The 21,235-nt window shown below is 27.2% G+C and overlaps 5 protein-coding genes across 5 annotated transcripts in view; 2 read left to right on the top strand and 3 right to left on the bottom strand.

Annotated features, from left to right (window-relative positions):
• The window catches only part of LOC102671451 (ETS-like protein pointed), a 112,778-nt gene extending 111,349 nt beyond the window's left edge, over positions 1-1,429 (bottom strand). Inside the window, exons 1-2 of the mRNA XM_006619092.2 lie at positions 1,277-1,429; positions 663-772 (exon numbers count right to left, since the gene is read on the bottom strand). Coding sequence (XP_006619155.2) covers positions 663-772; positions 1,277-1,373 — 207 coding nt within the window. The 5' untranslated portion in view covers positions 1,374-1,429. The remainder of the gene's footprint in view (positions 1-662; positions 773-1,276) is intronic.
• Positions 1,430-6,856: 5,427 nt separating this feature from the next.
• Positions 6,857-7,869, top strand: LOC102670814 (ATP synthase-coupling factor 6, mitochondrial). Its single transcript, XM_006619089.2, has 4 exons — positions 6,857-6,993; positions 7,250-7,397; positions 7,520-7,644; positions 7,760-7,869. The coding sequence occupies exons 2-4, from the start codon at positions 7,255-7,257 to the stop codon at positions 7,777-7,779; spliced, it is 288 nt and encodes a 95-aa protein (XP_006619152.1). The 5' UTR covers positions 6,857-6,993; positions 7,250-7,254; the 3' UTR covers positions 7,780-7,869.
• A 4-nt stretch (positions 7,870-7,873) lies between these two features.
• LOC102670682 (DNA polymerase epsilon catalytic subunit 1) lies at positions 7,874-17,151 on the bottom strand. The gene is made up of 27 exons (XM_031512135.1): positions 16,908-17,151; positions 16,713-16,833; positions 16,417-16,635; positions 16,119-16,351; positions 15,734-15,974; positions 15,347-15,663; positions 15,011-15,257; positions 14,391-14,943; positions 13,876-14,317; positions 13,548-13,785; positions 13,091-13,444; positions 12,805-13,019; positions 12,549-12,732; positions 11,932-12,474; positions 11,611-11,852; positions 11,307-11,511; positions 11,062-11,237; positions 10,823-10,992; positions 10,265-10,601; positions 10,008-10,197; positions 9,772-9,938; positions 9,427-9,715; positions 9,242-9,352; positions 8,899-9,161; positions 8,687-8,819; positions 8,406-8,617; positions 7,874-8,300 (listed from the first exon to the last, which is right to left on the bottom strand). Exons 1-27 carry the CDS (start codon positions 16,991-16,993, stop codon positions 8,000-8,002), a joined length of 6,789 nt encoding a protein of 2,262 aa, XP_031367995.1. The 5' UTR covers positions 16,994-17,151; the 3' UTR covers positions 7,874-7,999.
• A 397-nt stretch (positions 17,152-17,548) lies between these two features.
• On the top strand, positions 17,549-20,477 carry LOC102682000 (pinin). The gene is made up of 5 exons (XM_006619086.2): positions 17,549-17,862; positions 18,209-18,401; positions 18,480-18,653; positions 18,718-19,012; positions 19,105-20,477. Exons 1-5 carry the CDS (start codon positions 17,702-17,704, stop codon positions 19,653-19,655), a joined length of 1,374 nt encoding a protein of 457 aa, XP_006619149.1. The 5' UTR covers positions 17,549-17,701; the 3' UTR covers positions 19,656-20,477.
• Positions 20,478-20,598: 121 nt separating this feature from the next.
• LOC116186037 overlaps positions 20,599-21,235 on the bottom strand; it is a 1,507-nt gene continuing 870 nt past the window's right edge. Inside the window, exon 2 of the mRNA XM_031512119.1 lies at positions 20,599-20,857. Within this exon, the coding sequence (XP_031367979.1) occupies positions 20,599-20,857 (259 nt within the window). The remainder of the gene's footprint in view (positions 20,858-21,235) is intronic.

The following is a 21,235-nucleotide window of genomic DNA, read 5'->3' as shown; positions in this document are numbered from 1 at the left end:
TTTTTTTTTTCTTTGTAAGTGAAATATCGTAATGATCGCGAAATGATTGTTCAACTTAATTATTATTATTAATATTTTTTTTTTTTTTAGAATAAAATGAACGTGTTAAGATATTATATTTTTATATCTGAATAATTGTTTGGAAACGAGCATATTCATTGCACAATATCAACTGGGAGCATATAGTTATATTTCGTTAGTTATATTTGAACAATTTACTTCTCTTTCACGAGGCCAGCTACGGTTACAGTTAGACATGTAATTAAATATAACGGGAAGATTTTGAATTCTTATTATTCCATTATCTCTTGTAAATTTTTTTTCTTCTTTTGACGCGAACTCAACGATTTTAGCTTAGGAATAAAACGAAAGGAAAACGATCGCGAGGTCGAATTGTCGATGACAATTACACAATAGAAAAGCCTGGCAGCGCGAGCGGCGACATCAAAGAGAAGCCCGAAAATAACGCCACCGTGCAATCACGCGGCTACAGAAACATTTTTCGTCGAGATTAAACATCTTATATTTCGAAATTGCGCGTAATTTCAGAATTAGATCGGTGTAATTGTCACCTGTGGATCGTGTGCGATTAAATTTAGCGACGATAGTTCTTCCTTCCGTCTTTGCCTCGCTTGAATGAACGATCAGAGAGTATCACTGACCTTGATGGATCTGTGATCGATCGGGTAACCTTTCCTGGTACCAGGACTCTCCTCGTAGAAATCCTGTTCCTCCTCCCCGTAGTCGTACAGGGATTCCATATCCATTTTGCCTGCAAAAAAAAATATTATTTCAGTAAAAAAAAAAAAAGAAACAATAAAAAATATAGTAATAAATTTATATATAATAAAGATAAATATCTACTAAAAGAAAAAAAAATATTAATTTTGCGATCTATATCTATTAAAATTTTTTCTTCATTCGACAATTATCATTTATTCTAAAAGATATGAATTTTTTTTTATTAACTTATATAGCATACAAATTCGCCCCTTAATAAATTTGTTCGTTCCTTCGCACAGAAAGGATGGCGTGCAAAGAAAGGTTTTGTTCGAATCACCGTGAGTAAATTCGATATTTAGGCAGTGACTGCACGTGGAAAGCATAAGTCGCGTTTTGAACGCTTAATAGCGATCGCAACTCGCCTTAAAAACAGACGTTCCCTGCGCAACGAACGCTCGCACGCGCCTCTTGAACGCGGCTTGGAGATGCTAAATCATCATTCCTTTTTATTTGCAACCTGTACAGTAAATTCGCCTGTACATGACGTACTTACTCTTCCAACCAATTCTTCCTTTTTCCATTCGCCTCTGTTGCTCTAAAATGCAAGAAATATCGTGCCTGTTGCTCGTATCTAAACGGATGTCACGCATAACTCTAGAGCTTTTTTCCTTACAGAATTATCTCAATTATTCTCCATAATTTTCTCTCTTTATCCAAAGAATTCTGACAAAAAAAGAATTAAAGTTAAAGAAAGAAAATGGAATGTAAATAAAAAGGAAAAAGTAACAAGGATAAAATAATTTAGCAAAATACAAATGAGAAATGCAATTTTTTAAAAAATGTAAGGGGATGCGAGAATCTACAGACACTAGCATATATACGTAGGAGGTTTTCGAACCCTGGTTTCTACAAAGATCAAGTTACTCCGGCTGGAAGCCCAAACGACAGATGGTAGGTGGAAAAGTGCTCGAGAACCGCCATCGACTCTCACGGCTCTTTGTATACGAAATATTCCTGCTATACGTTATAAAGCGCCTCAAAATTCGGCTTTTTTTAAACCTCTGCAAGGTGCCAATAACTTTTTAATAAGGGAGAATTTTACATCAGAAGTAGAGAGCATAGAAAGATTTCTCAAAAAAGAAAATATACCAATTAAAAATGATTCTATCGTGAGAATTCGAATGATGATAATATTTGTGATAACATCGTCTGATATAATTTCAAGGATTTCTCCGAAAACGATCAACAAAATTCTCCTCTTTCTCTTGTTTTCGACAAGATATCAACAATACTTACAATTCTTATTCAATGATCCAGTTGATAGCAATTCTTATCTCATAAATGCCTATCGATCTGAAGCGACAAAAGATACATATAATTTGTCGGCTGGTTTATCTTAAAGACTAACTTTTGAAAGAAAAATCATATTAGCCAATGAATTATTAAATTTCAAACAGAATTCAATGAATCGTTACGGGAGAATAAGCTGCATCTTCGTAAAAATTGCTGGTATATTTTGAGAGATTGACTAATTTAGGAATAATCATCTGAAAATAAAAAAAACTATCGTTAGCATCGATTAGCCGAATTGTGAAAAATCATTTTATTGCACGACAATAAAAACCAAGAATTGAAAGAATAATTTCAACATTGATGAATGAACATTTGTTTGCAATTTTTTATTATTGCAATGTTGACAAAGAAATTGACATAATATACAATATATAAGTGTAAATTACGTTACAATCTCTAGTTATCTTTCAATCTTATAATAAGAGATAAGATTTTTTTTATGATGATTAAGTTATTAAGATCAAGTGAAAAAAAACAAAAAACTAATAAAAATAATCAAAAAAATTTCTACTAAAAATATATTTATATCAAAATATATTAAAATTAATGTATTATATTCAATTCAATTTATTCAATAGATTAAAGAATTGAAACAAAATAGAACCCTAATAAATACCTTAGAACACCCTAATTATGAAGATTCTGAATACTTTTCATTTCTTGTTCCCTATTATATGTACCTGACCATCATCAGTGAACCTTAGAAAAGGATCGTGATCGGTTTCGGCTTTTAAAGTGTCCAACCGACTTCCGTGCAAACATAGGGATGTTTCCATTCGGATATGTCTACCTGCGTTTTCAAAAGATCATTCGATACTGAGAGGTAAAGTCCTAACATCAGTGATTTATTTCATTCCACAAGCTGATCGAAATGATATTAACTATTAAACGTTATATAAGTTTCACTTTGAAGTATATTCGAATTTTCTAACAAACATATTAACTGGAACAAAGAATGAAAAAAAATTCTTAAATGCTAATACATTCGAAATTATTAAGTTATAACTTTCTCAAAAATTTTTACATTTTTCTATCTATGAAATGGAACTGGAGTAAGATTCGAGAAGAAGAAAAGAAGATAGTATTATCTCTATCAACAATTTCAAATATTATTTGAAACAGTTTTTCATGAGAAAAATTATCTTTCTATTTATAATTTATAATTCTTATATTCTATTTTATGTTAATAATTTTGTTATGTTTTTAAGAAACAAAACCATTTTTATAACCATTTAGATGATGATAAAATGGCAAAAAAAATGAACATAAAATTCTTACGTGCATCTAAGAATGAAAGATCCGGTTGAAAAACTATTATGATTTTCGTATCTTTTTTATGAGACACCGTATATAAACTGTCCTTCGAGAAGCTGAAGTGTCTATTGTTTCAACTCCGGCGAGAGAGCAATATAATATCTTTCGAGGAGCTGCCGTTGGGTTTCCAGATGCGGGCAGACGTTCCTCCAGGTCACGGCATGTATAGACCCGTATGTCAGCTTCAGCATCCACGATGGATCCATATGGGGAAAAATCTCATTATGCGCTTGACTTTCAATCTAATTAAAACTTTGTAATGTCTTTTTTCATCCACAATTTCAAAAATTGTTTCACAAAATTAACTCACGTCACAAACCACCGATGCACTACGATTTTGAACGTAAAAAGAACTGCTTTATTCGATAATCGAAAGTACGAAACTATCGAATGATCGTATCTCGAATTGAATGTAGTAAATTTCATGCAATTGACTAGAAGTATACTTCACGATTATAGACTCTATTAAAAAAAAGTAACAAAAATTTATTTCAAAGAGGAAATTCTTTTTTTTTCTACCTTTTCTTGCAGAAAATATATTTGGCGAAATAGAAATCATCTTGAGTTTGAACGTAAAAAGAACTGCTTCATTTAATTTGATCGAATCGAAAATACGAAACTATCGAATGATTGTATCTCGAAGTATACTTCACGATTATAGACTCTATTAAAAAAAAAGTAACAAAAATTTATTTCAAAGAGGAAACTCTTTTTTTTTCTACCTTTTTTTGCAGAAAACATATTTGGCGAAATAGAAATCATTTTGAGTTTGAACGTAAAAAGAACTGCTTCATTTGATTTGATCGAATCGAAAGTACGAAACTATCGAATGATTGTATCTGGAAATTCAGAACGTAATAAATATCGTGCAATTGACTAAAAGTATACTTCATTATAGACTCGATTATTTAAAAAAAACTAACAAAAATTTATTTCAAAAAGGAAATTCTTCTTTTTTCTACCTTTTCTTGCAGAAAATATATTTGGCGAAATAGGAATCATCTTGTCTCTAAACCGATCAACGGTTTTCTTTGCCTCTCTTTTTCACGCGCATGCTTTCTTTCTTTTCGTCTCTTTCTCTCCTTCTTTCTTTCTATTCCTCACGTAATGTCAGAACATTCACAGAGCTTTGTCATCGTGGTGTCTTCTTGCCTTTGATATTTGTCGCGTCTTTGGTAGAGAGACGAAACAGTCGAGAGACAAACGAGGGAAGAAACATGGTAGGTCGCGGCGTTGCCATGCTGTACTCCCCGAGATCCGAGAAAGTGTACAAAAACCATTCGACCCACCAACACCGAGGGCATCGCGTTCCTTTTTTAAATTGCCAGGCTAGCCATCCCCTCGTATGCGTTTAACTTACACTGTGCCACACATTATTTCTCTTTCTCTCACTCTTTCTATCTCTCTGTCTCTTCTCTCCCGCTCTTTTCTTTCGTTTCTGCATGTATACCAAATACTGTTCGACAGAAATATTACCTACACGCATTACCAGCAAAATATATTACACAGACATCGTATGAAAAATTAATCCAGACTCGACAGAAATGGTTTGTCAGAATTTAAAATATTATGATAAATATTCAATGAATTTGAAAATAACAGAACTATCAAATTGAAGTTAATATTTTTACAATTAAATATAAATTAATAAAAATTTATTTAATTCGATAAGTTGGTAATAATGATCGATTAGACAATTTTATAAGTGACTAATTTCAAGGCATAAAACTAAGTTTTATACATGTATACATACTTATATGTGTATATGTATAAGTTATATCGTTTTATATATGATACAAAAGTGTAAAAGATTATTCAAATATAAATTAACAAAATATATTTAATATTCTAACATGTTATAAATTTTGTAGCATATATATATATAATTCTTATATATATTTCTGCGTTTTCGAAATAAATTTATTTATCAATTTTTAATTATATATAAAATTTGATTTGATTAAATACTTATTTGAAGAAAAAAATAATTAAAAAAGATTCTATAAACGGAAAGTACTTACATTGGTCGAAATGATAAAAGTAAAATTGAACGTGACGCAAGATATGATATGATTATCAAGATATTTATAAGATATTTATGATTTGATATGAATCAATGCGAAAGAACTAATCTTCAAAATGTTTTTATAAATATCGAATTTTATTGCAAAAAAATATCGTTTGAAACATCAATTATATTTAAGACAATATCACTTCTATTGGTATAACCAATCTTTCTTCGAATAAATATATTCAAACGAAATAAAAATATGAATAATAAATGATATAGTAAGAAGTTGAAGTTGAATCTTCTAAATTATATGATATGTGCAAAACAATATTCAATATACATACATAGTTGAAGAATTATGATATAAATTTGTACTGTATTACTCAGAGGTCACATCAAATGTAAAGAAAAACGTGAAAAAAAGAGAGAGAGAGAATCAACAAATTCTTGAACAAAACTACGATTCACTTGTCTCGAACTCAACTAAACCCAATGTAAATAAACAAATAAAACTTGATTTTGATTTGTCGTTATCCTTGTACGACATATCGTAGATTAAAATATTCGTTTTCTGATTATCTGTGGGATGTAAAATAACCAAGAAAACATTCCGACAAAACAAATATAGATCTATTTGAACGTAGGCGTATACTTCTCTCATGACGCTATATTTTATCTTTTCATAATAGATTAAAATTTCTTTATATTGTTTTGCAACATCATTTTTTATTGACAAGTTCAAGTCTAAGCTATTTCGTTCGAAAGTTTCGAAGAATCGCGTTCGCGCGCTCATATCACGCAGAAAGCGCGCAGAAACTTGTTTTAACGTATTTACTTACCTTTTTTCCAACGTAAAATCCAATGAAGAACGCAACTGTATCAATTTTTTAAATATTGTACACGAAAACCACCCAAAGAGAACTGAACACAAAACAAGAATCACGTGTACGACTATGAGGCGCACGCACATCGGCAGCACTAACGCGGTATACCCGTACACAATACAGATTACAAATGTATTATGGCTACGACTCAGACGTTCATGAATGAAACTAAGAGCGGGCTCCACCTCCCCTCCCGCGATTTAGTGTTTCTGACCAATCGGTGGTGGGCGTATACATCCTCTTCTGTGATTCGTTGTTATGCTCTGCTTTTTCCGTTGGAACAATGCTACAGTCCGGGATATATGAATAAATAGATGGTTTACAAATATTCAAATTCTTAGTTATTATATATATATTAATGTACATAATAAAAAATGATGAAAAATTTAAATTTAAGTTATATAAATGAGATTTAATAAAAAAAAATTGCTGAATTTTAGTAATACTATTATAATAAAAAGTATATAAAATATAATAACTAAAAAAAATATATAAAGAAATATTTTGATATTTATAATAAGTATACTTAAAAAGAATAAAAATTCTTTTTTTTAACGTATATTTAAATTTTGATTAATTATATAACTTAGATTAAAACAATATTTTTCTTAGTATAACTTATGAAAAAGATTGCACTCTATAGACTCGTATATATTCTAAGGTAACGAATATTGATAAGTGCTTGTCAAATATTATCTAAATAAAGAAGTAAGGATATATTATTTTAAATCATATAATTTTTAATAAACTTTTATTCATATTTCATTTTTGTTTTAATATTATGTTTTATTTATTATGTTTTATTATTTTTTTTTTTTTACTACGTCTTATGTAATGAACATAACCTATTACATAAGAACTTATAGAACTTAATTTTACACATTTTCATGTGACACATCTTTAATTCATTGATCTCATTTTTATTAAATAAATCATTTTTATATTTATATTTGATTTGTTGAAGGAAAAATGCTTATTCAACAGTTAACTGCAAGTGCACCAAAAATTATTAAACGTAATATTGGTATTCTTGCACCAGCTTTTCAAGAAGCAAAAGATCCCATACAAAAACTTTTCTTAGATAAAATTCGTGAATACAAAGCAAAAAGCAGGTAAGTAAGAATTAAACAAAATAATTTTAATTTAATTTAAGTAAATAATAGTATAATAATTTTAATATTTATAATAATTTTAATAATAGTATAATAATTTTAATATTAATTTATAAATTTAGTGGTGGAAAATTAGTTGATGTTACTCCTGAGATTGAAAAAGAAAGACAGGCAGAACTTGACAGAGTTAAAAAACAATTTAATATAAAGGGTGATCCAACAGAGTTTCCAAAATTTAGATTTCAAGGTATGCTTATTTTTCAAACAATTAATTGTAATGTTTAAAATATATGTTATTGAAAAGTTATTATATATATGTATGTGTGTATAAAAAATAAGACATAAAGAATTTTTAATTTCAGAGCCAGTAGTGGAACAATGAATACATATTTAAAACTAAAATATTTATATTAAAATTATTATACATAATGTCAAGTAAATAGTTAAAAAAATACATGTATATATAAAATTATAAATACTAGCATATCAAATTTTATTTCCTTAATATTAATGATATAAATATTAATACAGTAAAGATATACAAATATAATTTTCATTTTTAATTTGTTATTTATAATATCTATATATTGATAAAATTATTTTCATTCTATGAGTTTTGTATTTTGAATTATTTCCATTAAAGTTTCCATATCACATTTTCTGGCCACAGACTTGCATATTTTCATAAATTTCACTATTTCATCTTTAGGTATTAAAGTTTTAAAATCACCAGAACAAGAACATAATTCATTCATATTTTCCCTTTTAATTTCTTTACATTTACAACATTGTAAATCTTGTAATATGTAACCCATACTCTTACGATTTAATAAATCTATCAAAAGAAATTCTATTTCTTCATTATCATAACTTGTTTTACAAAGAGGACATTTCCATATGTATCTATGTAAATAGTAATATTATTTAAATTATTTAAATTTATAAATTATAATTATAAAAAATTAAATTTATAAATATTAAATTAAAATATATAATATTTTATATTACCTATTTTGTTCCATAATACAAAAATTATCTTTACAAAGATCAATATCCCTTGTATGATTACATGCCTTACAAATAATTTCAGGTAAAATCAAAGAAATGCATGGATCTTTCCATTCAACTGCATCACTAAAACTACCAATTCTAATCAATCTTAACAAATTTGTTTGTAAATGATATACTTCATTTTCTACTTCTTTATCCAAAGATAAAACCTGAAGTTAAATTTTCAATTATTTTTTAAAAATAATATTTATGTATCTAATATATTTGTATTTAATTACCTTACAAACTGATTTAACTAGTTCCAATGCAGGATTAATTCTTTTGCTATCTTTACCATCTAAATCTAAGTTTGGATATTCTTGAATTGTTAATGTTATTTCTGGAAGTTTTTTATATATTTTCTGCACAATTCTATAATATAATTAAATGAAATATATATTAACAAATAAATAAATATTAAATTCAGTTGAAATAAAGGAAATATATTTACTGAAACAGTTTCTGAGACATATCTCCCGATATAAGTTTTTTAGCAAAATTTGCAGTATTTTCAAGTGATCCTAATCCTAATTGTGCTGCTAAACTTTGACTGTTTGATTTTCTTCTAGGTTTTATAGTAGCATTCAATTCATTTTCAGATATAAATTGGTAAATCGCATTAATATATCCCGCTATTATAGCGCTAAAACTTGATTGACATGCAGCTTCTTTAGGAAGACATTCCATTAAATTCCAATTCATTACTATTTCAGGCTTAATATAAATAAAAATTTAATAAAAATATATAATATAGAGAAAAAAAAAAAGAAAAAAAAAATTTTATAAGAACTTACAGTATCTTCATCTTCATCTTCATTCTCAGAATTTTCATCATTCACATTTTTATTTGCAATACTTTCCTGCATATTTTGTGTTAATTTTCCTTTTATGCCGGCATAATTATGCTGTTAATTTATTTTGTGTAATTGAATAATTAAATATAATACTATTGCAATATAAAAATTGAAATTTTACTTACAACATCAAGCCATTTTAGATATTCCCAACATTGTTCAAAAGTTATTTCAATACTGTGAAAAATTTCTTTATTACGTATTGTTTGAACAACAAATTCTATATAGCCTAATGCATCATTTACTGCTCTTTTTTTAGTACATACAATGATTTTATTAAAATTCGCAAAAACAATTATGGATCCTAAAGTTTTAAATTCTGCTAATAATTGTACAAATAATTTTTTCATATAAGTATGCAATGTTCTTCTTAAAGCAGGATCGTAAAGTAAAGCGTTAGGTGAACGCAACCATCTAAAAAATATAAATTAAATTAAATATATATAAAACATGCAAATATTCATGTTTACCTGTAAAAATGTATAATTTGATAATCTGCAAATACATTTTTATAAACTGATACATCTAGTAACCATGCATTCACCATACTTCGTAATGATCTAAAAGCGGGACTACAAAGAACTATTTCATCGTAACTAGGAATCGTATTCGTCATAGAATCACCCATTGCCATATCCTATAGAAATTAAATTTACATGTATATATATTTTCATCTTTTAATATACATTTTCAAAAAATTACATACTTGAACAGATGTTTGTTGTTGATTGTGAAATGCAACAAAATTAGAAGTTCCATCAATATCATGAATATGATGATATTGTAATAATGTATTTACTGCTAAATTTTCTATTTCTAATTCAATGCAGACACTAGAATATGTCCCAAAATTATTTGCAGCGCATTGTGAACTTTCCTCAAAATCCGTTAATAATCTGTAATTAATTTATTTAAAATAATAATAATAATTCAAATTTTATATTGAAACATAAATATAAAAACCTGTTATCATCATGTTCACTGCCACCTAAATCTGGTTTTTCCGTTGAAGAACACCATAACACAAAATTATTCTTTTGTAAATGTCTAGCAAAAAATAAATCTGCACCAAAAATAACAGGATCTGCTGGGATATTTCCAATTGGTGCATGAAAGAATCTACATTGTTCCGACATTAATTCAAGAATTTGTTGACTTTTAAAATAATGACGTATCATTATTTTTGCACCAACTTTCTGCCATTCCAATGTATTATATAAATTTTCAATATCTTGCACATGAGTACTAATTAAAGGAAAATCATTAAGTAGTGGCATTTGTGCTACCAATGCAGTTTTATCTAAAATAAATGCATAAAAATAAAATCAATCTATAAAATAAAATAAAATAAATATCTCAGATATTTCTCCCTCATATTTTAATGAATTTTACTAATTTGTAGAATTTTTCAAAAATTCAGAAGTATAAATGAATAATCAAAAAAAAAATAAAAAAAGTTTAAAGAGAGATGATTTTTGAGAATATTTCTAAATTCTACTTATAAATTTAATAGAAATTTACCCAAAGCAGTTTGAGTAATAAATATTGGTATATTATATCCTTCATTTTTATATGCAGTTATAGCTGCCTGTATAATGCGGCAAACTTGTTGAAAATTTGTTTCAAATTTCAAAGTGAATTGCATTGATTCTGGTAAAAATTTTACTTTGTCTGCTCCATTCATAGATATACTATAAAAAAAAATGATCTTTTAATCATTTTCATAATATAATAATAATATCGGATTTTATAAATCTTACACAATATCTCGTTCTTGAGTATACAATGTATTCATATTAGGCATCTGATTTGATGAAACAGAATCCAAAACAAATATATGAGCTCTTTTACTTGCATTCAGAAAAAGTCCCCATAAAGCTCTTTGATGATTTGAACTCCAATGATGATATAAGAAAACATAATTGATTTCATGAAGCTAAAATAAAATATTTTTTCTTTATAAATTATAAAAGATACGATAAAATTAAAAAAAAAAATTAATTACATTTTGAAGATAAGGTTGCACAGCAATACTTTTGAATTCTAATTGATCTAAAGAAAACGTATCTGCACCATCTGCCATCGTGCGTGCTGCTTTAGGATCAACTGTACAAATGCATCCCAATTGAAGAATAGCTCTGAATTCTAATGACATTTGAGTTTCATAAATTCCTTCAATTTCTGGTTTACTCAAATCCTCTAAAAGTTCTCTATAAATAAATAAATTAATTAATTAAACAAGTTAATGACTGAAATATTGAAAAAGAAAATAAAGAATATTGAAAAAGAATTTAAAAGGAAAAACTTACTGACTGTGTTTTTGATATTGTATTTCCGACACAGAATATTGATATAAATTATATACGGGACGAGATCGTGGAAGAATCTTCATGCTCTTCTTCCAAGATACTTTTTTACCTGGTTCTGGATCAGGTTTTGGTTTGCGAGTATTTACATAAAATATACGAGGTACTACAAGACGCAATTGATGAAAATCTCTTTCAATTAATATCCATAATCGATATAAACCAGGTTCATTTGTTTGTGATATCTAAATAATTTATTAATTATTTGAATTAATCAATATATCTAACAAATTCTAAATATAATTATAAAAAAAATATTTCTACTTGTATAATTTGCCATGGCGTCATAAACAATTTTCTTTGAGCTCGTCTCAAAAAACCACCTAACGTGGATGTATTAGTATTTCGTGTTACACCCCAACTAATTCGATCCCCATTATCGTTAGAACGTTTACTTTTTTTGTTCTTTTGATATTCAGCTCTTTGCTTGGCTTGATAAGCCCATTTTTGTTTATGAAACTTTAGCCATTCTAATCTTTCCTCTTTTGTTGTTCCCATTGACGGTGGCGAACCTAGAACATCTTTCCAATTTTTATTTGCATTTTCTAATTCATTTTCTTCTGAATTTTGTCGTTTTCTTTTATTGGCTATTGGTATTGGTTGTTTAAATATTGGAGCTTTTCCAGCTATATCTTCTACATCACATGTATCAGATGATTCTGAATTGTGATCATTATCTTTTTCTTTATCTTTATGTATTATGCTAAATACATCTGTAATCTTTCTTTGTTTATGAGTTGCACTTTTTTCCATTACTCTTTTGTGTAACCAATCCGGATGTTTTACTCTAGGAACTGGATTAGACAGCTAAAAAAAATAATTATTCTTTTATTGCTGTAGAAATTAAAAAATGTTTTATACATATATATAAATATAAATACTCCTTGCATTGCTGCCGGAATTGTAATAATTTTTTGAATAGCACTTCCGAGTCTTTCAATATAATAACTCCAATCTAAAATATTCCGTATATCATCGCTTTGTAGACTAGGATCTTTTAACCATTTACGTAAATAATACTTTCTTATTGCTGGTTCTGATTGAAATATGGCTAATGGTATTGCTCTAATGTAATAAAATATATAATTTTAATACCATATGTACAACCATATAATAAAAATAAAATTTAATTTTTACCGTTCTGTAACAGGTGCGCCTTGAGGTTTATTAGCAATTATATATTTGCATGCTAATCCAGCATCTTTAACCATTTGATCACCTAAAAATTCAGCTAATCTTTTAGCAGTGGAAATAGATGTAGATTTTTGACCTCCATAATCTTCTAATTTACGTGACATCGATTTGTTTTCAGATATAAGTTCAAACAATTCTGAATCTGGCATATCTGCACACTAAAAATTTATTTATTTATTTATTAATATATATAATTAATTATGCCAAATTTATAATATTATATATTTACTTTGCTATAAAGAATATCAAGCCAATAGTCCGCATCTTTGGCTACTGATGCATAACATTCTTCTAATGTGTTACCTTTTAAAAAAGATTCAAATACAGAAGTTTGAAAAACTTTTATCAATTGAAGTTCACCTCTTCGTTTGACTTCAAAACCTTTTAATTCAGCCAAAGAACCATCAAAATTAAATACTGCATATCGTTTTTTTAATTTTTTTCCTTCTTCTTTTGCAGCAGGCAATACCATGGCTAAATAAGGACCATCTACTTCAAAAAATATAGAATTTTCATGTCTAACTTTATATGTAAAATTTTCAGGATCAACAAGTTCATGATATACATCATTGGTAAACTGGTCCTATAAATGAAATGAAAATAAAGAAAAAAATTTCAATTAGTATGATAATTAATTAGTACAAATTCTAATAGTAAATAAAAAATTTTTATTGCATTTAATTTACCTTCACCATAAAATTAAGAACAGCATTTGGATATGATATTGCAAGTTTCTTTTTTTTTGGATGTGTTGTATGAATAACTACATTATCAGGAAAAGATGCTGGTAAGACACACCAAATTCCATCAGTATCTAATTCTAAAGGACGACCAACTTGTTCTATAATTTCTCTAGCTCTCATAATAATATGTGCTCCAGTATAACATACTATTCCACCCATTTCCATACTAAACCATCGAGATCTAACATATTAAGCACTATATTAATAATTTTTAATTAATTTTAAATATAAAAAAAAAAAATTAAAATTAAAAAAAAATTAAAAATCATACCCTTTCCTCATAACATATCCATAGAAAGAATTTAAGATACATTTATGAGCAAGTTGCAACGAATCATAGAGTACTTCCCGATTTTTAGCAGATTTAATATCAGCCGCATCTCCTTTTGCTAAGGCCACTGCTACTTCTTGTTTTGCTACTTTAGTAAGTGCTTTATATTCATATCTTCTATCCCTAAATGCTCTTACGGTATCGACATAAAATGAATTCTCTTTTTGGCAAACTGTTTGTGTTTTTTCTTCCATATTAGTAATTTTAACTTTCTTGTAAGCTTTCTTACAATATTCCGTAAGTCGTTTTTTTTCATATGATGTTTGTTCTTCTTTAGATAATTCATGATATGCTCTGCGAGGACCATCCGGGAATTGTGGTGGAAATTTTTCATTTTCAAGTTGTTGTTGCATTCGTTGATATTCGCTTAAACTTGCGGCAACTGAAATCAAATAAAAAAGATTCGTATGTAACTGAATTTTAATAAATTTTATTTTTGTGTTTTATTATCTTACAATATTCTCCTCTCCACATCCACTTCATATTTCTTTGACAAAGTGCTCCTGGCTTGTTGTAATCGCATGCAGCACAAACTGTTTCATCAACCATTGCAGATGGTTGAAGGCGATTAGTTAAAATAATATTTGGATACATAGCACCCACATCTAAATGGTAAATTACAGGATTTTCCAATCTTAATGGTTGATTTCTTAAACCTTTCAATTTCACTGTAATTTCTTCAACTACTTCTTCAAAATTTGTAACCATTTCCATAGGTATTTTTTCTTCTTCTTGTATTGCATGTTTCAAAGCATGTCCAACACCATTTATTAACTCATCTACTGCACTTGGTACTATTTTAAAACGGCATGGAATATCAGCTCTAAAAACACCAGATTCTAAAGCTTCAACATGCCCACCTACATATGTCTCTTGATCCAATAAATGACCATCTTTTGTTAATTTGTTTAATTCTTGTTCTTGTTTGTTGGGAAATATGATATTAGCTTGAAAAGCTTGTACCATTAAAAGAGATTCACATAATGTACCAGATCCTTTTCTAAGTACCTGCATACAGAAAAATATAAATTATTTTATTCTGTATTAATTAGTCTATACTTTCTTTATAACTTACTTCATCTGGTTCCATAGGAATAATAGTACATAAAGCAAATATGAAAGGATGAATATATTTTTGATAAAGATAATATGTAGCAACTGCATCAGAAACTGAATAATTTGCAAGAGTTTCTGGTTCTTCAGATGCCAATCTACACATATCTTCAGGATCTAATTCTACTGGATCGTATCTAAGTTTTGCTTTTGCTACAGCTTTTAAATTCTGAGAGCCTACAGGAAGATAAGAATCGCGTCTTACCCAACTATAATAAAAAAATGATATATTAAGAATAATTGTATTCAATAATTTTTTTCTTGTTTTTTATATATTTAATTTTATAAATTATAATACCATAAACAATCCATATGCATAGCAGGTCTACTGCTATAAACTCCATCTCGATTTTTTGAAAAACCAATTTTATTTTTCATATCTATGTTATGAAAAGCTGCTCTAGTTTCTACAAATGGCCAATCGAAAAAATCACCATTGTATGTTACAAATATATGTGGTCGAATATCATTTATATGATCAAAAAATTTTTTTATTGTGGCCTTCTCGTTAGGTTCATTGAAAACTGTAAAAAATCCCTCAAATTCTGGTTTTGGTGTATATTCGAAATCTTCAATATCACATGAAATTATTTCTCTATTTGTTATTAAATATCCCTATAAATATGAATAAAATATATTTCAAATATCAAGTATTAAATTAAATTTTTTCGATATAAAAAAATACTTGTCCATCAATCATATATGATATCATCATGATTTGATCAGTATCTGCATCTGGAAATTTCAAAGGAAGTTTTGTAGTTTCAATATCATATGCTAATACGATTGGATCAGGTGGTACGATAATATCATCTTTTTTTGTAATAAGTGGTACATCATTTCCTCTTGTTTTAATAATATACCAACTACCACAACAAATTTTCATATCTATAGAAACACGTATATGATGTGGTACATCATATTCTCTGCACAAATACATTCATATCATTAATACATACAAATATTGTTATATATATGATATATATGATATATATTATATATCATATATATACATTATATATATGATATTGTTATATATACTACCTGGTATTTACCAGAAAAATATTTACCTGATATCAAGAATATTATCTGTAAAATCAATAGTTTGCATTTTATGATTTCCTCTATCTTGATCTGAATTTAATACAGTTGCTAACATATTTGTATAATATGTATTATTTTTTTCACGTTCCTTGTTTAATTTAACAGCTTTCATAATATCACGTCTTACTTTGTTTAAGTCTACAGTATTTAAAAAAGAAAGTTTTAAATATTTCTGCTTTAAACCAATTAAATGATTTGGCTAAAAGGAAAAGATACATAATTATTATTTTTTAAATTTTTAAAATTTTTTAAATTCTATCATACCAGATCAAGATCTTCTTTATAAATAGTTTCTATTTTTTGTATAAGTTCAGTATATTTTTTATTTAAACCAGTGGAAACTTCTTCATATGTATCCTTTTTACATAAAATATAAAAATATGGATTATAAGGATAAGAAATTTTAAATCTGGTACAATCTTCTTCTAAAAAGTAATAATCAACACCGCTCATTAATCTTTTATCATCTTCTATAATTTCTGTCTACAAAAGAATAAGATTATTAAAGAAATAATATTACAAAGCTATTAATAATATTTGCTACTATTTTTTATACTTACTGCATGCATATTAATAAGATATCCTATTCTTTCTTTTATATCATTTACTCTATGAAATCCATATAAACCATCTACTCTTATATTTTCATTAACTTCATTTAACCTACTTCCTGAAGCATCACTAAAGAAATATAAAAATAAAAAATTTAGAAAATATAGAAATTTATAATTAAATTTTAAATTAAATTCAAATACCCTGATGCATTTCCTTCTTGATTTTGGTCATTTTTTGTATCTGTTCTAAAAGATCGAAATTTTCCTGTATTTTGTAAAGTTGTCATTTTATAAAATAATTAATTTTATAAACTGAAATTAATATTATTATTATTTTTTTAATTAATTGAAAACAACATGATTATATTTTATACAAAGAAAACATATCACTTGACAAGACAATATTATACTTCAAGTTTGTACTATAGGTTGTAATTTGCCCGCCAATAAATCTTATGCATAAATCTAATAAATATAATTATATATGTAAATATAATTATAGTAAGATATACTGTAAATAATTATAAAATAAAAATTAAATAAAAGTACAAAATTTAAATTGTATAAAAAATAAAAATTATATTTGATTTTTATATAAAATCTATTTCTATATCCTTTTACATTAAAAAAATTATATGTTTAAATAATACATATTGTATAATTTTAATTTATAAAAAATATTTTAAAATTCAATCTTTTCATTTTTATTATTTCTTTTTTATTTTATAAATTTATAATAAATTTCAAAATATTATAAAATCTAATTTTTTAATATTTAAATTTGTCCAATAATATAGTATATTTATTTGGCATCATAAGAAATTTACTAGAAATATGATCTATAAGCGTAAGGAAAAATCCCAAGACTTATCGATTTGGAAAAAGGAACGAAATTGTAGGTGGCTCCACGACAGTAATGCGGTTCGACAACAATTGTTGTAGTTCATTAAATAAATTTGTTCTACGATTTTAGTGAAGATAAAAAATTGAAATACATGAGAAAATTAGATACACAAGAGGCCTGGGGTGCCGAAAGGTTAGAAGCGCAATTAGAAGCCGCTCGAGATGGCCTCCGAGGACTCGATCGAAGCATTCGAAAAATCTTGGGCCGGGATCTCCCTGATGGAGAAAACGGTCCGCTACAACCTCCACCAAGGTTAAATTATAAATTTATTTTTATACAATTTTAAATCGTTGTAGAAAAATGTTATATTATAAAATATATATCTTGTTCGATGGTTTATTGAACTTCGAATGAAACACTGTTGTCCAAAAACATAACCTATATTGTATTTGGAATTTCTACCATTTTATTAAATTATACATATATGATCTCACTTTGAGAGTCTAAACATTTTTTATTTATAGAAATATATAATACATAAACTTAATAACAATAAAAATTTTTAAATTTCTTTAATTTATTTATATAACCTTATTAAAGAAAAAAAGAAAGATTGTATACATTTGTTGATATATTCTTGTGTATTTATATATAATAGATTATCACAAAAAAGACCATTACAAGAAGAAAGAAGACGTGTCATATCAGATTTTGTTAACAATGAATTACCTGGTGGAAAAAGAAGATGGCAAGGTTCAAATGGAGAACCAAAAACAGTTTTCAGTCGATTAAGTGCACGTGTACCTTCTAATAATGATGATAGTGCTGATGAAGATGATAATGTAATTAAGGTAGGATTTTATGACAATTAATTTATTCCTTTCCAAATATTATTTTAAATCTTATTATTTATTAAATATTTATTTTAGCCAGCAGTGTCTTCAAGAGTAATAGCAACTCCAAGAGAAATTCCATCTAGACAGGAAGTTATTAGACGTGAAAGAATAGATGAACGAAGCAGACAAAGAAATAAACGAATGTTTGGAGCTCTTTTAGGTACATTACAAAAATTTCGACAAGAGGAAACTAAATTGAAAGCAAAGGTACATTTTTAATTGATATAAATAATATTTTATTTTATAATTATAAAAATAATAATTTTCATAGGAAGATAAAAAGGCAGAAGTAGAGGCAAGAGTAGAAGAGGCCAGAAGAAGAGAAAAGGAAGAATTACGTCGAGAAAGACAACAATTATTCTTATCACGGAAACGACAATTAGCGGAAGTTCGTGCTTTAGAAGCAAAATTGGCGCGTAGTCGACAATTTCAAGATTGGCGCGCTGCACAATTACCACTTGCTTCGTTTATTAAAACGCGTGCTCAACCTTCTATTTATTACGTACCAAAGCGTAAACATCCTCATACTGATGTTTTGTTAGCTCAATCGGCAAAAGAACTTCATGGTAAGTACTTGAATAACGAGTAAGTTATAAATAATAATCTTTAATAAATTATAAATAAGAAAAAAAATTATAATACATATATTGAATTACAGAGGAGATTGAAAGAAGGGAGAAAGCATTAATCGAAGAATTAGAACTTATAGAAGTACAAGTAGGTCTTGGAAAACATCAACAAAATTTTGATGGATCTACAACGTTAAATACAACAGCGGAAGTTCAACAATCGACGGAAGAAGGAGAAGAAAATCGTGATCCAAATCCAGAGAAGACTTTAGAATCAGAAAATAATGAACCAGCTGATGTTTCTATGAAGTCTGATAAAGAAGAAATCTATGAAAACACAAATGATATAGAAAAGAAAGAAGAAATAAAAGTAGACGAAGCAAATTACGATAAAGATGAAAATTTCGACAAAGACGAAAATTTCGACAAAGATGAAAATTTCGACAAGGATGAAAATTATGACAAAGATGAAAATACAGACAAAGATGAAAACTATGATAAAGATGAAACCTATGATAAAGAAGAAACTTACGATAAAGATGAAAATTACGAGAAGGAAGAAAACTTTGAAAACACAAATGATATTGAAAAAAAGGAAGAAGTGCAAGTAGACGAAGTAACAAATGAAAATAATGGCTAGTATTAAATGTACTTACAATGCTTGTACATATTCCGTACATTGAATGGTCCAACGAAGAAAAATATGTTTTTCTTATACGACACTTTATGCGTGCAAATGAATTTTACAATTTTCAAAGGAAAAAAATTTCACTTTTTACTTGTTATCATATAGATATAAATTCATTCCCTTCATCAAATTACATACTCATTTTTTCATCATGCATCAAACGACGGATGTTATAAAGATTTCTCTTAGATGTAAGAAAAATCATTATGATCAAGAGTAGTTGCATTTCATTGGAATCCCATATTTTTTAAATGTTATATATTTGTATCATGGCTGTTGTAGCATATTATTTAAATAACTACCATCTTGTAAGTAGAGAAGAAGAAAAACCTGGTGGAGAAATAAGTATGTCAATGAACTTTCATTCATCAATTCGATATATTTTTATTGAAAAATTTATGTAAAATAGTTATAATTCATTATTTTCTTTGTATCAGTATCTATCTTTTAATACATATACAAAGAAGAGAAGCATTGAATAAATTATTTAATGCTTTACATATATGGTAGATTAAAGTGTAAATTGAAACCTTGAGCATATCTCTTGGTAAAATAGCATAGTTTGAACTCTGATGCAGATTTATATATCTGTGTTTTTTTAATCGTACACGACATAAATACACATTGGAATAATTAATACAAATATTAAAAGCGGGTAACTTTTCTTCGTAGCAATATTAATAGATACTTGTTACATAAAACCAATTTGAATTCATCGTCATAATAAAAATAATTTTTGTTTTGACTCTTTAAGATAAATAAAAAAAAGTCAAATAAAAGAATAAAGAAATTTTTAAACAAATTAAATATAAAAAAAACCCTTTTACAAAAGCATGTATTTTTTTATTCAATTTTTACTTTATAATCGGACAGCATTCCTAAGAAAATTTCAGTGCTAAGATTTGTAAAAGGAACATCTAGAAAGAAGCGAGATTAAGTGTTGTAATTTGTTAAGTAATTTACACTTAGAATGCGGTTCCAAATCTTTGCCAGCGAATTCTATGGGACTTTCTATCTTTTCTGTGATATTCAAAGATAGGAGGGGATGGCATGAAAGGGGCGTTCCGCCATGCAACCTCGGAATATGGCTAATGCGTCTCTGCTCCGACGTCTTTCCTCTTGCCCTCTCTTCTCGGACTTTGGTAAAATAACTGCTAAGAACGGTAAGAAATAAGTTCTTTATAAAATATTTACTAAAATATAATCTAAAAATAAATAAATAATTATCATCTAAAATTAAAATCAATTGTGTAATTAATCGTCATGAACGAACATGATTAAGAGTCATTGATCCACTTGTTTAGCGATAGTAAGCAAGTTCAAACTTATATAATTTAAATTATAAAAATATATAATTTATCTCTTATACTATAACAATATTATGATATATGATAAATTTTTTTTTCATTATTAGAAATAAAATCTTGCCTGCTTTATTATTTTACACTTTAAGGAGTAAACAAGGTAAATGTACATGACATTTCCTCGTACATTATTCAAAGTTTATCCATAGAAACGAAAAAAAGAAAACA

This window comes from Apis dorsata, unplaced genomic scaffold, assembly GCF_000469605.1.
Source record: "Apis dorsata unplaced genomic scaffold, Apis dorsata 1.3 scaffold_390, whole genome shotgun sequence".
In the NCBI taxonomy this organism is placed as follows: Eukaryota; Metazoa; Arthropoda; class Insecta; order Hymenoptera; family Apidae; genus Apis; species Apis dorsata.
This window is presented reverse-complemented; position numbering and strand designations above follow the sequence as displayed.